Below are 15,406 nucleotides of genomic sequence, written 5' to 3' on the forward strand. Positions count from 1 at the left end.
AGGATGCTCTCAATTGTGCATCTGTAAAAGTTGTGAGTGTTTTAGATGACAAGACAAATTTCTTCAGCCTCCTGAGGTTGAAGAGGCGCTGTTGCGCCTTCACCACGCTGTCTGTGTGGGTGGACAATTTCAGTTTGTCAGTGATGTGTACGCCGAGGAATTTGAAGCTTTCCACCTTCTCCTCTGTGTTTCCGTCTGTGGATAGGGGGGTGCTCCCTCTGCTGTTTCCTGAAGTCCACGATCAGCTCCTTTGTTTTATTGACCATGGGTGAGTGGTTATTTTCCTGGCACCACACTCCCAGGGCCCTCACCTCCTCCCTGTAGGCTGTCTCGTCATTGTTGGTAATTAGGCCTACTACTGTGTTGTCTGCAAACTTGATGATTGAGTTGGAGGCGTGGGTGGTCATGCAGTCATAGGTGAACAGGGAGTACAGAAGGGGGCTGAGTACGCACCCTTGTGTGTCCCCTGTGTTGAGGATCAGCGAAGTGGAGGTATTTTTTCCATCTGGGGGCGGCCCGTCAGGAAGTCCACAACCCAGTTGTACAGGGCCGGGTTCAGAACAAGGGCCCCAAGTTTAATGATGAGCTTGAAGGCTACTATGGTATTGAATGTTGAGCTATAGTCAATGAACAGCATTCTTACATAGGTATTCCTCTTTTCCAGATAGGATAGGGCAATGTGCAGTGCAATGGCGATTGCATCGGCTGTGGATCTATTGGGGCGGTAAGCAAATTGAAGTGGGTCTAGGGTGTCAGGTAAGGTAGAGGTGATAGGATCCTTGACTAGTCTCTCAAAGCACTTCATGACGACAGAAGTGAGTGCTACAGGGCGATAGTCATTTAGTTCAGTTACCTTTGCTTTCTTGGGTACAGGAACAATGGTGGACATCTTGAAGCGTGTGGTGACAGCAGGCTGGGATAGGGAGAGATTGAATATGTCCGTACATTCTCCAGCCAGCTGGTCTTGCCATGATCTGAGGACGCGGCTAGGGATGCCCTCTGGGCCGGCAACCTTGCGAGGGTTAACACGCTTAAATGTCTTACTCACGTTGGCCACGGAGGAGAGCCCACAGTCCTTGGTAGCTGGCCGTGTCGGTGGCACTGTGTTATCCTCTAAGCGGGTGAAAAGGTGTTTAGCTTATCCGGAAGCAAGACGGTGGTGTCCGCGACGTGGCTGGTTTTCCCTTTGTAGTCCGTGATTGTCTGTAGACCCTGCCACATACGTCTCATGTCTGAGCCGTTGAATTGCGACTCCACTTTGTCTCTGTACTGATGTTTTGGCTGTTTGATTCCCTTGCGAAGGGAATAACTACACTGTTTGTATCCGGCCATATTCCCAGTCACCTTGCCATGGTTAAATGCGGTGGTTCACACTTTCAGTTTTGCGCGAATGTTGCCATCTATTCACGGTTTCTGGTTTGAGTAGGTTTTAATAGTCACAGCGGGTACAGCATCTCCTATACATTTCCTGATAAACTCAGTCACCGTATCCATGTATTTGTTGATATTATTGTAAAGGCTACCTGGAATATATCCCAGTCAGCGCGATCAAAACAATCTTGAAGCATGGATTCCGATTGGTCAGACCAGCGTTGAATAGTCCATAGCACAGGTACTTCCTGTTTGAGCGTCTGCCTATAAGAAAGGAGGAGCAAAATGGAGTCGTGACCAGATTTGCCGAAGGGAGGGCAGGGTAAGACCTTGTAGGCATTTCGAAAAGCTGAGTAACAGTGGTCCAATGTTTTCTCAGAGTGCTACAGTCAATGTGTTGGTAGAACTTTGGTAGCGTTTTTCTCAGATTAGCTTTGTTAAAATCCCTGGCTACAATAAATGCGGCCTCAGGATATGTATTTTCTAGTTTGCATAGGGTCCAGTGTAGTTCTTTGAGGGCCGTCGTGGTATCGGCTTGAGAGGCAATCTACACGGCTGTGACTATAACCGAAGAGAATTCTCTTGGGAGGTAATAAGGACGGCATTTGATTGTGAGGTATTCTAGGTCGGGTGAACAAAAGGACTTGAGTTTCTGTATGTTATCACAATCACACCATGAGTAGTTAATCATGAAACATACACCCTCACCCTTCTTCTTCCCGGAGAGATCTTTATTCCTGTCAGCGCAATGAACTGAGAACCCAACTGGCTGTACGGACACAGACAGTATATCCCGAGAGAGCCATGTTTCCGTGAATCAGAGTATGTTACAATCCCTGATGTCTCTCTGGAAGGAAATCCTCGCCCTGAGCTCGTCAACTTTATTATACAGAGACTGAACATTAGCGAGTAATATACTCGGAAGCGATGGGTGGTGTGTTCGCCTCCTGAGTCGGCGGACTAGATGTCCACTCTGAATACCTCTATAGATCATAGCCTGGAGCAAACAATGCCATTATCACAACACATAGGTTGTAATATGGATTTTTTTTCTGGCTTCCCCAGTGATTTTACCCACACACCGCTACTGTTAGCGACTGGTCGTTAGCAAGTTTGGTAGGCTACTAATGACCATCAGTGTCATTAGAGCGCAGTTTAAGAGAAGCCTAGTTGCTGTGACTCAGAAGTCACGTGGAATTTGACTGCAGTCATGACTCGCGACTGGTGCAGCAATTTAATGTTCCATTATTATAACCTAACAGATGTAGCCACTAGTCTATATAAGGTGAACAAGTGATAGCCTAAGCGTTATAGCTGAGACAAATAGCCTATAACAGAGATGATAACCTATGCATCTTTCATTCCTTCCATCCTTGACGACATCACCGATAGATGGATAGTGAAAGGAGATATTAGCTAGGCTACCAACTAAGTCATGTCAGATCAATGATTATTTCTTTATATAGGCCTAGCCTATATAGCCCTATCATCATTAATATCTAATAGGCCTATATTTAGATCAATCAATCAAATGTATTTATTTATAAAGCCCTTTTTACATCAGCAGATGTCACAAAGTGCTTATACAGAAACCCAGCCTAAAACCCCAAACAGTAAGCAATGCAGATGTAGAAGCACGGTGGCTAGGAAAAACTCCCTAGAAAGGAAGAAACCTAGAGTGGAACCAGGCTTTGAGGGGTGGCCAGTCCTCTTCTGGCTGTGCCGGGTGTAGATTATCAGAGTACATGGCCATTTAAAACCTCTTAAGGATCCACCCCTTTTTTTTTTTCAATTTTCCCCTAAAATGACATACCCAAATCTATCTGCCTGTTGCTCAGGACCGGAAGAAAGGATCTGCATATTCTTGATATCATTTGAAAGGAAACACGTTGAAGTTTGGGGAAATGTGAAATTAATGTAGGAGAACATAACACAATAGATCTGGTAAAAGATAATACATAGAAAAAAACATATGTTTTTTATTTTTGTTGCATCATCTTTGACATGAAAAAGAAAAGCCACACATTCAGCTAGGAAGCTGTTTCAGACTGATACCTTCAAGAATGAGCAAGCTACATGACATTTAGTATAAAGTCACTCAGGTGTCCTTCACGATATTCCCAAATGTACCCAAGTGGCCTCCAAGTGGACGAATTGGTAAATTGATACATTTTCAAGAACCTAACCATAGTAATAAACTTGAATTCTTACTGATAAAAACAAATCTTCAATAGTGGTAAAGACTGACTTCAAAGAGACCACATTCAAGTCCTCCATCCCCCACTTAGTCTGACAGCTGCTCTCTCTGGCTCCACAACAAACCCCCGCCCATCCATCTAGAGGTTTGAATACCCAGTCAGCCTACAAGTAGAGGATGGAAAGTGCTTTACAGCAGAAAGAGACTTGAGACCAGTAGCACAATCTTGTGTATAGGGTGTTCTAAATACTGTAATTGTAAATAGTGTGTATATTTTTTATTTTTGTCTTTTTTTACTTTGTTTATGGTGTGTTCACTTATTACATTAGATCAGTGTTGGCTGCTAACTTGGCCCTTATCTTAAATATTTCACTTCTGTGTTTGGAGACATTGAATCAGCATTCTTGTCGCGTCTCCTGTTAGTACATTTTATGTAGGTAAGCTAATGATCCATAATGTATGACATTCCAGGGAGTGTGTAAACTTGTATTTTGCATTAGCATAGCATTTTTGTATGTTTTCTTATTTTATTGAACTTTTATTTTAGCAATACATCAAATTAACAACACATCTATAAACATATATTATATAGAGTGGAGAACGCTGTGGTGAAGTGTGTGTACCAATCATTTTTTAAATTTTTTGTGTTAACCTTTATTTAACTAGACAAGTCAGTACAAATTCTTATTTACAGTGACGCCTACCCTGGCCAAACCCAGACGACGCTGGGCTAATTGTGCGCCGCCCTATTGTGCGCTGCCCTATCCTCAATCACGGCCGGATGTGTTGCAGCCTGGATTCGAACCAGGTACTGCAGTGTGTTAGACCACTGCGCCAGTCGGGAGCCCAATGTGTATTGTATGTTGACTTTGACATGTTGTGGCTTTCGAGTGCCTTGTTTGCTATTCATACACATATTTCATTAGGAATTAGGGATACACACACATGAATATATAGCAATCAAAGAAAATATTTCAAAAATCTCTCGAATGAGTACTATGCAACCATTGAAACAACTGCATTAGCTCAGATTTACAATATAAAATAATATAAATATAAAGACTGGTATTTCACTTCACTTAAATTGACTGGTTGAAACAACATTTAGTGTTCGATTTTCACAAATGTCTTTCTTTGCAAGTTGAACGAGTGGAAATACAAAATCGATCGTGCATACTATATGGATTTTTTGGATATGAAAACGGATTTTATCAAACAAAACTACACTACATTTTATCTCTGGGACCCTTAGGATGACAAATCAGAGCAAGATTTCAGAATGTAAGTAAATGATTTACCCTTCAGATGTGAATGAATCAAACCTGTCGCCGTGCTAAAAGTGTTTTGTTGTTGTGCACTCTCCTCAAACAATAGCATAGTATTTTTTTCCTGCTGTAATAGCTACTATACATTGGACAATGCAGTTAGATTAACAAGAATTTAAGCTTTCTTCCCATATAATATATGTACCGTTATTTTTTATATATATTTTTTTACATTTTAGTCACATTATGCATATTGAGCAACAACTGTCCCGTTGACAGGACACCGATTCATAAGAAGTTTTAAGGCCAGATTGTTCTTCAAAATGTTCAAACGTGATCAACAGGCTCAAATAATACACAGTGGTTGTAGAGGGTGCAACAGATCAGTACCTCAGGAGTAAATGTCAGTTGGCTTTTCATAGCCAAGCATTCAGAAGTCGAGACAGCAGGTGCGGTAGAGAGAGAGAGTCGAAAACAGCAGGTCTGGGACAAGGTAGCACGTCCAGTGAACTGGTCAGGGTTCCCTAGCCGCAGGCAGTACAGTTGAAACTGGAGCAGCAGCACAACCAGGTGGACTGGGGACAGCTAGGAGTCAGGCCATGTTGTCCTGAAGAATGATCCTAGGCCTCAGGTCCTCCGCGAGTAGAGAGAGAGAGAATTAGAGGGAGCATACTTAAATTCACACAGGACACCAGATAAGACAGACTGACCCTAGCCCCCCGGTACATAGACTATTTCAGCAAAGATACTGGAGACTGAGACAGGGGTGGAGTTTGGGGGACACTGTGGCCCCGTCCTACGATACCCCCGGACAGGGCCAACCAGGCAGGATATAACCCCACCCACTTTGCCAAAGCACAGCCCCTACACAACTAGAGGGATATCAACAGACAACCAACTTACTACCCTGAGACAAGGCTGAAAATCCCGCACGAAGATCTCCTCCACCCCAGGAGCAAAACCAGACAAGAAGATCACGTCTGTGACTCAACCCACTCAAGTGACGCACCCCTCCTAGGGACGGCATGGAAGAGCAACAGTAAGCCAGTGACTCAGCCCCCAAAACAGGGTCAGAGGCAGAGAATCCCAGTGGAGAGAGGGGAGCCAGCCAGGCAGAGACAGCAAGGGCAGTTCGTTGCTCCAATGTCTTTCCGTTCACCTTCACACCCCTTGGCCAGACTACACTCAGTCATAGGACCTACTGAAGAGAGGAGTCTTCAGTAAAGACTTAAAGGTAGAGACCCAGTCTGTGTCTCTCACATGGGTAGGCAGACCATTCCATAAAAATTAAGCTCTATAGGAGAAAGCCCTGCCTCCAGCTGTTTCCTTAGAAATTCTAAGGACAATAAGGAGGCCTGCGTCTTGTGACTGTAGCGTACGTGTAGGTATGTACGGCAGGACCAAATCGGAGAGATAGGTAGGAGCAAGCCCATGTAATGCTGAAATTGCCAGGTGGAAACTTGGTGTGTGTGTGTCTGTGAGGGTGCGTGCGAGTTATTAGATCATTAGATTGATAAGTGTGAGTGCACAGTGACGTCTGTTTGAACAAGTGTATTTGATTATTATGGCCATTTGTTTGTTTTAACACGCCCATCTCTACCTATTTATGTATCCACACGGACTTGGATTAAATACCTCATCCAAGGCTGTGTGGTTCCTCCTTCTGAAAAGACCCAATCTGTGGCAGTCACAACTTCTTCCAGGTCCTAATACTTGGTCCTAATACTTATAATATTTTGGTTATTATGTGCTAAAAGAAGAAGGATTTCCTTGTTACTAAAGCCAATTCTAAAGTATAGTTTCATCAGTCATCTAACTCAGGCATTTCAAAGGTGGAGCACACAGCAACAGGGAGCCAGGGAGGTATGCATTTATTAACCAAATCCCCTACTTTAATCTTGAAATACAACTGCGACTTTATTCTCAAAATATTGACACTTTATTCTCGAAATATTGTCACTTTATTCACAAAATAAAATGTTGACTTTATTAAAAAAAAAAAAAATCTACTTTATACTCAAAATATCGACTTTATTCTCAAAGTTTTTCAAGTTTGTTAAGTACAATCCGTGCCAAACGAAAATCCAAGTACCACCACCCATAATGTGTTTTTTTTTTTTTTGGTCTTCACTTGGGCCTAATAGTCTTCCATATCATGCATACAAAACATCTGAGGGGGCATAAAGTATGTGAGGATACCTCAGGGGCGGTCTGAGGGGGGCTAGGCCCCCATTTAGAAGTTGGAGAATTTAGCATTTTCCAAACACCTGACACAGCTTTTTCCTGCAATCTAGAGCCATAATTACTATGCTTAATTCTATGTCATAAATATGTTTATTTTTCTGTATATTTAAGCATACAGTGCTTACATTCACCCACGATTGCTCAGTTTGGCCGGACAGCCAGCTCTACGCAGAGTCTTCTTCCGTTTAAGAACGATGGAGGCTACTGTGTTCTTAGGGACCTTCAATGCTGCAGAAATGTTTTGGTACCCTTCCCCAGATCTGTGCCTGGTTCTTTTTTTAATGAATCTAAATATGCTTCTCTGCATCTCTGCAAGGTAAAATATTTAAAGGATTGTGAGTCTTATTCAGTACATTTAGTTATTGCTTGCTTTTCTAAAGTCTACCAACCTTGCCAGCAGGCATGCCAGCTAAGATAGTTAGACAAGCTAGCTACTCTAACTTGATTGATAGCCTGAAATGGCTTCTTGGTGACCAGTTATAAGGTTGGGAGATAGCCAACTTCATAAAATTGGTAGGTGGCTAGTAGTATTAAAGAGAAACACCAACAATAAATGAAACCAAAAAATAATAAAACATTTTTTAACAGGGCAAATCTGAGGGGGCCTACTTTTAATAACTTTTCCAGTAGGCCCTATCCAAAATGTTCCATATTTACGCATGAAATTACGCATTGCATTCAAACACATCTTGAACCCTCTAGGCGCTGCTCAAAAGTTTTTCCATTGTGCACTAGGCTGAAAGTAGTTGCAATAAATTGTAAGAAACAGGCCTGGGCATATTATCATGCACTGATCAAATACCCACTGAGAACAAACGTCTGTTCAAAGTCAATTTTTAATTTACATTTGGTTGAGTTGTCAGCTAACATGAATTCAACGTGAAATCAACCAAAAATCCATCACATTGGATTTAGGTTAAAAGTTGGGTGAGAAAAATACGAAATTCCCTTACGTTGATGACATTTTGCAAATCCAATCATTTTCCATGTTGATTCACCATCATCACATTACATATATATTTTTTAATGACATGTAAACAACGTTGATTCAACAATTCTTTGTGTAGGATCCCTATTTTTACTGTTTCCAATGGAATAAGTATAGGCCTATAGCCACATCCCACTGTGCACACCACGTCATTTCAATGTGGACATTTTTGTAATATTTATTTGAGACAGTGAGATTTCAATATTTATTCACCCACTCAGAAAACAGCCAAAAGTTTGTTGAATTCCCAATGTGTAATCATGCACAACCGAATTCCAATGGAAAAGCAATGTCAGATTTTTGGTTTAGGACTCGTTTCAATCTGTATTGCCAATGTTCAGCGCTATAGCGCGCTTAAAATGTTAAGGTAATTTCTGAGTGAGTCAACATATGCAGCGTTTACCATAAATGCAGGAACATTACCTTTAAATTTCAATCGCACTATAGCGCTGAACTTCGGTGATACAGATTGAATCAAGCCCTTAGTTGTCATCTAAATGTGTTATCACTGCGCTTTCAACCATTTAAAACCACAACAAAGTTAAATTGGGAATACAATGTCAGATATTTTGTATTTATGCATCTATTTGATGTGTTATCACCTTCACAGACCTGCAACCTTTGCATGCTATTTTGAGTACACATGCTTTCTGTGATTACATAAGATTACATTTATAGTTGATTATATAACGTGTGGATATAATCCTGAATGCTGATTGGTTAAAACCGCATTCCAGCCGGTGTCTATTCCAGAAGTTACTGCTAAATCTATGACTTTAAAATGCCTATTTACTCTGTTCCATCTGACTGCTGTGGTGGTTCATTTCTTTACTATCAAATCGGGTCAGACAAACTTATCACACAAGTCAGAGTTAAACTTAAATGGAATATTTATTAGTGAGAGCTTTGCAATAGCGATGGCTGGTCGACGAATCCCCGTCTCTGATGATTCGTTGAGAGCGCCGAGACAAAAGTACAAAGGTCTTTTATAGCCAAGCTACACCCCTTTCAACCTACATGACGAACAAAAGATATATAGAATGGGTCACAAGGTTCAGATTTGTATGAAAGATACCTATAATACATAGCAGACAGTATCTGCTGTGTCAACAGTTTTCATTGTATAGACCAGTGTCTGGCCCTCCGACTCCAAACTTGTACGGTATAGAACAGAAACATTAACTCATGCTCTGGAATGCTCTTTAGGTTTTATCACCCAAAAGACATCGTAAATCTCCTGTCAGTGTTATCTCCCAGAGGCACATCCTCAGTAGAACACACACACAATAGTTAAGAATACTCTATTCTGTTGAATAAAACAACCATGTGATGCAAAAAAAGTATTATAACAATCTTGCAATTTTGCCACCATACTGCACTTAGTCATCAGCCCAGCCAGGCAATTTATAAACTTGATCTCCACTATAAAAAGCATCTAGACATTATCTCACATTTCTTTTAGACTGTCATTTAGTTTTCAACAGCGGAGATTTGTATTAACCTTGCTATCTGTCTCCCCGACATTTGCAACATTTTTTCAATATTTAAATTAAATCTCCAACTGTCCCATAGTAATGAATGTGTCGGAATGAGACAGACAGGCATGCAGCATTTCTCAGCCAGTCGAAATCATGAATCAGCTGGCATAATTTTTGTGGATATATACAAATAAATGTCAATTGAAAAAAGGTAAAACGAAATGAAGTGCAGCTAGTTTATAGTCTTTCCAGCTTCAGTTTTAAGTGATTGTGTTAGCTGTGTTGTTGGCTAGCTCCTCTGAAAACAGTGTCCTGACGAAATTGCGACTCATTAACTCATTGTTATGGATGTATCCAAATAAATGTCACTAGAAAACAGCTTAAACAAATGCAAATGCTACTTTGTGGTTATTTTGGCTGCACTGTTTGACGTGACTGTAAGTTAGCCGTTGTTGGCTAGCTAGCAAGCAAGGGATAACAACGTTGCCAGCCAGTATGGCAATGGAACATTATGAATGAACGACTAACTTCCTGTACCCATTGATACAGAACAAAAAGCGAGAACGACTGGGTCGCATCTATGGCAACCGAACCAATAAAACGAACGAGCAGCCGGCTTTGGTAGCAACCCTAGATTTGTGTCGGGACTATATCTTGTGGAAGGATGAAATAGTATGAATAAATTCATCAAAATAACTTTTAATGAAAATATGCCTTAACTTAAGGCTATTTACTATATGGCAAAAGTAATATTGAATTGTCAATGCAACCAAATATCAACATTTGAAGGAGATGTATATTTTGTGGCACTGACTTAGTCTGTCTTAAATTCCAGTTGGTCTACAAATATAAATTAAAGGATTAAATCAAATCCAACTTTAAATACAGTTTTATTTGATTTAGTCCTATTCTTTAACTTATATGTTTGGTTGAGATGGAGACTGAAATCCAACATATCAATTATGAATTTGTAGACCAACTGGAATTTAAGACAAAGTCAGTTGCACAAAATAGACATCTCTTTCAAATGTTGATATTTGGTTGCATCGACAACCAAACACAATTCAATATCCAATTTGTCTACAAATTGATAATTCATATGTTGGATTCACGTCTTCATATCAACCCAAAATCTATGTTAAAGAATAGGACTAAATCAAATCAAATCGTATTTGTCACATCCGCCGAATACAACAGGTGTAGACCTTACAGTGAAATGCTTACTTACAAGCCCTTAACCAACAATGCAGTTTTAAGAAAAATATGTGTTAATTAAAAGTAATTAAAAGTAAAAGTAAGAATTAAAAGTAACAAATAATTAAAGAGCAGCAGTAAAATAAAAATAGCGAGACTACAGTTGAAGTTGGAAGTTTACATACACCTTAGCCAAATACATTTAAACTCAGGTTTTCACAATTCCTGACGTTTAATACTAGTAAAAATTCCCTGTCTTAGGTCAGTTAGGATCACCACTTTATTTTAAGAATGTGAAATGTCACAATAATAGTAGAGAGAATGATTTATTTCAGCTTTTATTTCTTTCATCACATTCCCAGTGGGTCAGAAGTTTACATACACACTCAATTAGTATTTGGTAGCATTGCCTTTAAATTGTTTAATTTGAGTCAAACGTTTCGGGTAGCCTTCCACAAGCTTCCCATAACAAGTTGGGTGAATTTTGGCCCATTCCTCCTGACAGAGCTGGTGTAACTGAGTCATGTTTGTAGGCCTCCTTGCTCGCACACGCTTTTTCAGTTCTGCCCATAAGTTTTCTATAGGATTGAAGTCAGGGCTTTGTGATGGCCACTCCAATACCTTGACTTTGTAGTCCTTAAGCCATTTTGCCACAACTTTGGAAGTATGCTTGGCGTCATTGTCCATTTCGAAGATCCATTTGCGACCAAGCTTTATCTTCCTGACTGATGTCTTGAGATGTTGCTTCAGTATATCCACATAATTTTCCTCCCTTGTCTATTTAGTGAAGTGCACCAGTCCCTCCTGCAGAAAAGCACCCCCACAACATGATGCTGCCACCACCATGCTTCACAGTTGGGATGGTGTTCGTTGGCTTGCAAGCCTCCCCCTTTTTCCTCTTAACATAACGATGGTCATTATGGCCAAACAGTTCTATTTTTGTTTCATCAGACCAGAGGACATTTCTCAAAAAAGTATGATCTTTGTCCCCATGTGCAGTTGCAAACCGTAGTCTGGCTTTTTATGGTGGTTTTGGAGCAGTGGCTTCTAACTTGCTGAGCGGCCTTTCAGGTTATGTCGATATATGACTTGTTTTACTGTGGATATAGATACTTTTGTACCTGTTTCCTCCAGTATCTTCACAAGGTCCTTTGCTGTTGTTCTGGGATTGATTTGCACTTTTCGCACCAAAGTACGTTCATCTCTAGGAGACAGAACGCGTCTCCTTCCTGAGCAGTATGATAGCACGTGGTCCAATGGTGTTTATACTTATGTACTATTGTTTGTACAGATGAATGTGGTACCTTCAGGCGTTTGGAAATTGCTCCCAAGGATGAACCAGACTTGTGGAGGTCTACAATCTTTTTTTCTGAGGTCTTGGCTGATTTCTTTTGATTTACCCATGATGTCAAGCAAAGAGGCACTGAGTTTGAAGGTAGGCCTTGAATTTTCCAAGCTGTTTAAAGGCACAGTCAACTTAGTGTATGTAAACTTCTGACCCACTGGAATTGTGATACAGTGAATTATAAGTGAAATAATCTGTCTGTAAACAATTGTTGGAAAAATTACTTGTGTCATGCACAAAGTAGATGTCCTAACCGACTTGCCAAAACTATAGTTTGTTAATAAGAAATTTGTGGAGTGGTTGAAAAACGAGTTTTAATGACTCCAACCTAAGTGTATGTAAACTTCCGACTTCAACTGTATATACAGGGGATACCGGTACAGAGTCAATGTGCGGGGGCACCGGTGAGTCGAGGTAATTGAAGTAATATGTACATGTAGGTAGAGTTAAAGTGACTATGCATAGATAATTAACAGAGAATAGCAGCAGCGTAAAATAGGGTGGGGGTGGGGGGGGTGGGGGCAATGCAAATAGTCTGGGTAGCCATTTGATTAGCTGTTCAGGGGTCTTATGGCTTGGGTGTAGAAGCTGTTGAAAAGTATTTTGGACCTAGACTTGGCGCTCCGGTACCACTTGTCGTGCGGTAGCAGAGGGAACAGTTTATGACTAACTTTATATGTAGTTTGATTTGATTTAGTCCTAATCTTTAATTTAGATTTTTGGTTGAGATGGAGACATGAATCCAACATATGAATTATTAACTTGAAGAGTATATTTGAAATCAACGAAAGCTTGAAACCCTAAGCCTATATGTGTTGTCTATTTTTAGTTGAACCCTGGGTTGAATAGAAACAATAGCTGTTGATTTCGCAAACGCTACATAGGCCTATTAGATGATATATGACTTTGAAATAATGGTAACATTTTATTTGTTCTGTTAAACCTACCCTTTGGAATGACTTCGATAGGAACAGTAAATCTATTTGGTTATTAAGAGATCTCTTAGTAATAATTCTCACAATAGCACATTGGTTGTAGTCAGTGACAAATATCAGGGCTGGGCTTGGTTAAAATCCTGTTTGGGAGACCAAAGGGGAGCTGTAAATCAATTATCCAGTAGGAGATGCTTCCCTGTCTGTTTTTTTATCTGATTTTGGATATAACGTTGAAGATCTAACATTGTTTCAAAGGTACAAATTCAACATATTTTATACAATCTTTGTCTATGTAGAAATTTCACCCTCAAAAACTTTTCAAATCAAATGTACACTGAGTGTACAAAACATTAGGGACACCTGCTTTTTCCATGACATAGACTGACAAGGTGAATCCAGGTGAAAGCTATGATCCCTTATTGACTTGTTAAATCCACTCCTATCAGTGTAGATGAAGGGGAGGAGACAGGTTAAAGAAGGATTTTTAAGCCTTGAGACATGGATTGTGTATGTGTGACATTCAGAGGGTGAATGGGCTAGACAAAAGATTTAAGTGCCTTTGAACAGGGCATGTTAGTAGGTGCCAGGTGCACCAGTTTGAATGTGTCAAGAACTGCGACGCTGCTGGGTTTTTCATGCTCAACAGTTTCCGGTGTGTATCAAGAATGGTCCACTGCCTCCCGAGTGGTGCAGCGGTCTAAGGCACTGCATCACAGTGCTTGAGGTGTCACTACAGACTCTGGTTCGATCCCAGGCTGTGTCACAACCGGCCGTGACCGGGAGTCCCATAGGGTGGCGCACAATTGGCCCAGCGTTATGCGAGGGTTTGGCCGGGCGCTCTAGCAACTCTGTGGCGGTGTTACGTGGAGTGGAACAGGGGAACCCAAGAGCAGCCTCAGACGAGGAGACTGGGATGAAGTAACCAAGGTATTTATTGAAACACAGGGGGGAGATGGAGTGCAGGTCAGGGGAAGCTCGGGTGGATTGCTGGAAACCAGGTGCGGAGGCTGAGGCTGGAGCGAGAAGGGTTGAGACAGGGTAAGCAGGTCCGGAGGGGAATCCAAGGGAGTAGTAGAGTGGGGAATCCAGGACCGAGTAGCAGGATGACAAGACGTGGGACTGGAGACAGGGACCAGAGTCAGAGCGGGCAGAACTGTAGCGGAAAGGAAAACAGCGTCAGGCAAGGAAAACAGGCACAACAGGATAACAGGATCTGAATAGTAACAAACGGCTAGAAACGTAGACTGACTGATCAGAGATTACGATCTGGCAGCGTGGAAGTGGCAGGGCTGAGTATTTGTTGAGATCTTGATTATGGAACAGGTTGCAGCTGGTGGGGATCTGCTCTGACTCCAGCACACCTGTCTCCGCCCACACAATCACACACACACACACACACACACACACACGCGAGGGAGATACTCGCTCTGTGTGTGTGAGTACTGGGGGAGTGGTGGCAGGTAAAGGAGACACAGGATGAGCAGTAGAGGGCATTGCCAGAGCAGATGTGACAGGCGGGCCAGCTGCCTGCAGACTGACTTCGGTCGTCAGTTGAACGGTGTTTCCTCCTACACATTGGTGCGTCTGGCTTCCGGGTTAAGCGGGCGGGTGTTAAGGAACGCAGTTTGGAGGGTCATGTTGCGGAGGACACATGACTCGACTTTCGCCTCTCCCGACTCCGTTGGGAAGTTGCAGCGATGAGACAAGATTGTAATTGGATCGCAATTGGATATCATGAGAAAAAAGGGGTAAAATAAGAAAAAAAGAATGGTCCACCACCCAAAGGACATCCAGCCAACTTGACTCAACTTTGGTAAGCATTGAAGTCAATGTGGGCCAGCATCCCTGTGGAACGCTTTCGACACCTTGTAGAGTCCATGCCCTGACGAATTGAGGCTGTTCTGAGGGCAAAAGTGGTTGCAACTCAATATTTGGAAGGTGCTCCTAATGTTTTGTACACTCAGTGTATTTTCCACGTAGATTTCACGTTACAATACATTGACAAATAACGTTGATTCAACCAGTTTGTGCCCAGTGTGATGGAAGGTTGTATCAAGAAAATGTTTACTTTTGACTACAGAGGAGGATGTCACTTCAACCATGACCTGACCTCGGGGGACAACAGCAGAATCCTGAAAGAACATGGACTGGAGGAACTGAACAGATCTGAGCTGTGCACTCTGCTGCTTCAGAATGATGGCTTCCTCTTACCACAAGTACGTAACACTGCAGCAGGCCCCTTTGCTAAAGTATGCTCTGTCTGGTTAAGGCCTTGTGTTTAGTGACCATGATCTAAATTAAGTTCATGTTCCTCCAATCTTGTGCTGTGGTGTGCAGAAATATAAATGGAATATCCCAGAATATTGTGTGTGTGTACTCATACATGTAT

At 41.6% G+C, this 15,406-nt stretch overlaps 1 protein-coding gene across 2 annotated transcripts in view; it reads left to right on the forward strand.

Moving 5' to 3' along the window:
- LOC106609439 (protein mono-ADP-ribosyltransferase PARP12) overlaps positions 1 to 15,406 on the forward strand; it is a 34,030-nt gene that overhangs the window by 12,442 nt on the left and 6,182 nt on the right. The window contains exons 1-2 of one of the 2 annotated variants that reach the window (XM_045722060.1): positions 6,315 to 6,696; positions 15,098 to 15,233. Coding sequence is in view for 1 of the 2 variants with exons in the window: in XM_014208283.2 (XP_014063758.1) it covers positions 15,098 to 15,233 (136 nt within the window). In the remaining variant the exon portion in view is untranslated. Of the gene's footprint in view, positions 1 to 6,314; positions 6,697 to 15,097; positions 15,234 to 15,406 lie in introns of those variants that run through there. The other variant, XM_014208283.2, reaches the window with a different exon arrangement.

The sequence above is a fragment of the Salmo salar genome, chromosome ssa07 (genome assembly GCF_905237065.1).
Source record: "Salmo salar chromosome ssa07, Ssal_v3.1, whole genome shotgun sequence".
Lineage (NCBI taxonomy): Eukaryota > Metazoa > Chordata > Actinopteri > Salmoniformes > Salmonidae > Salmo > Salmo salar.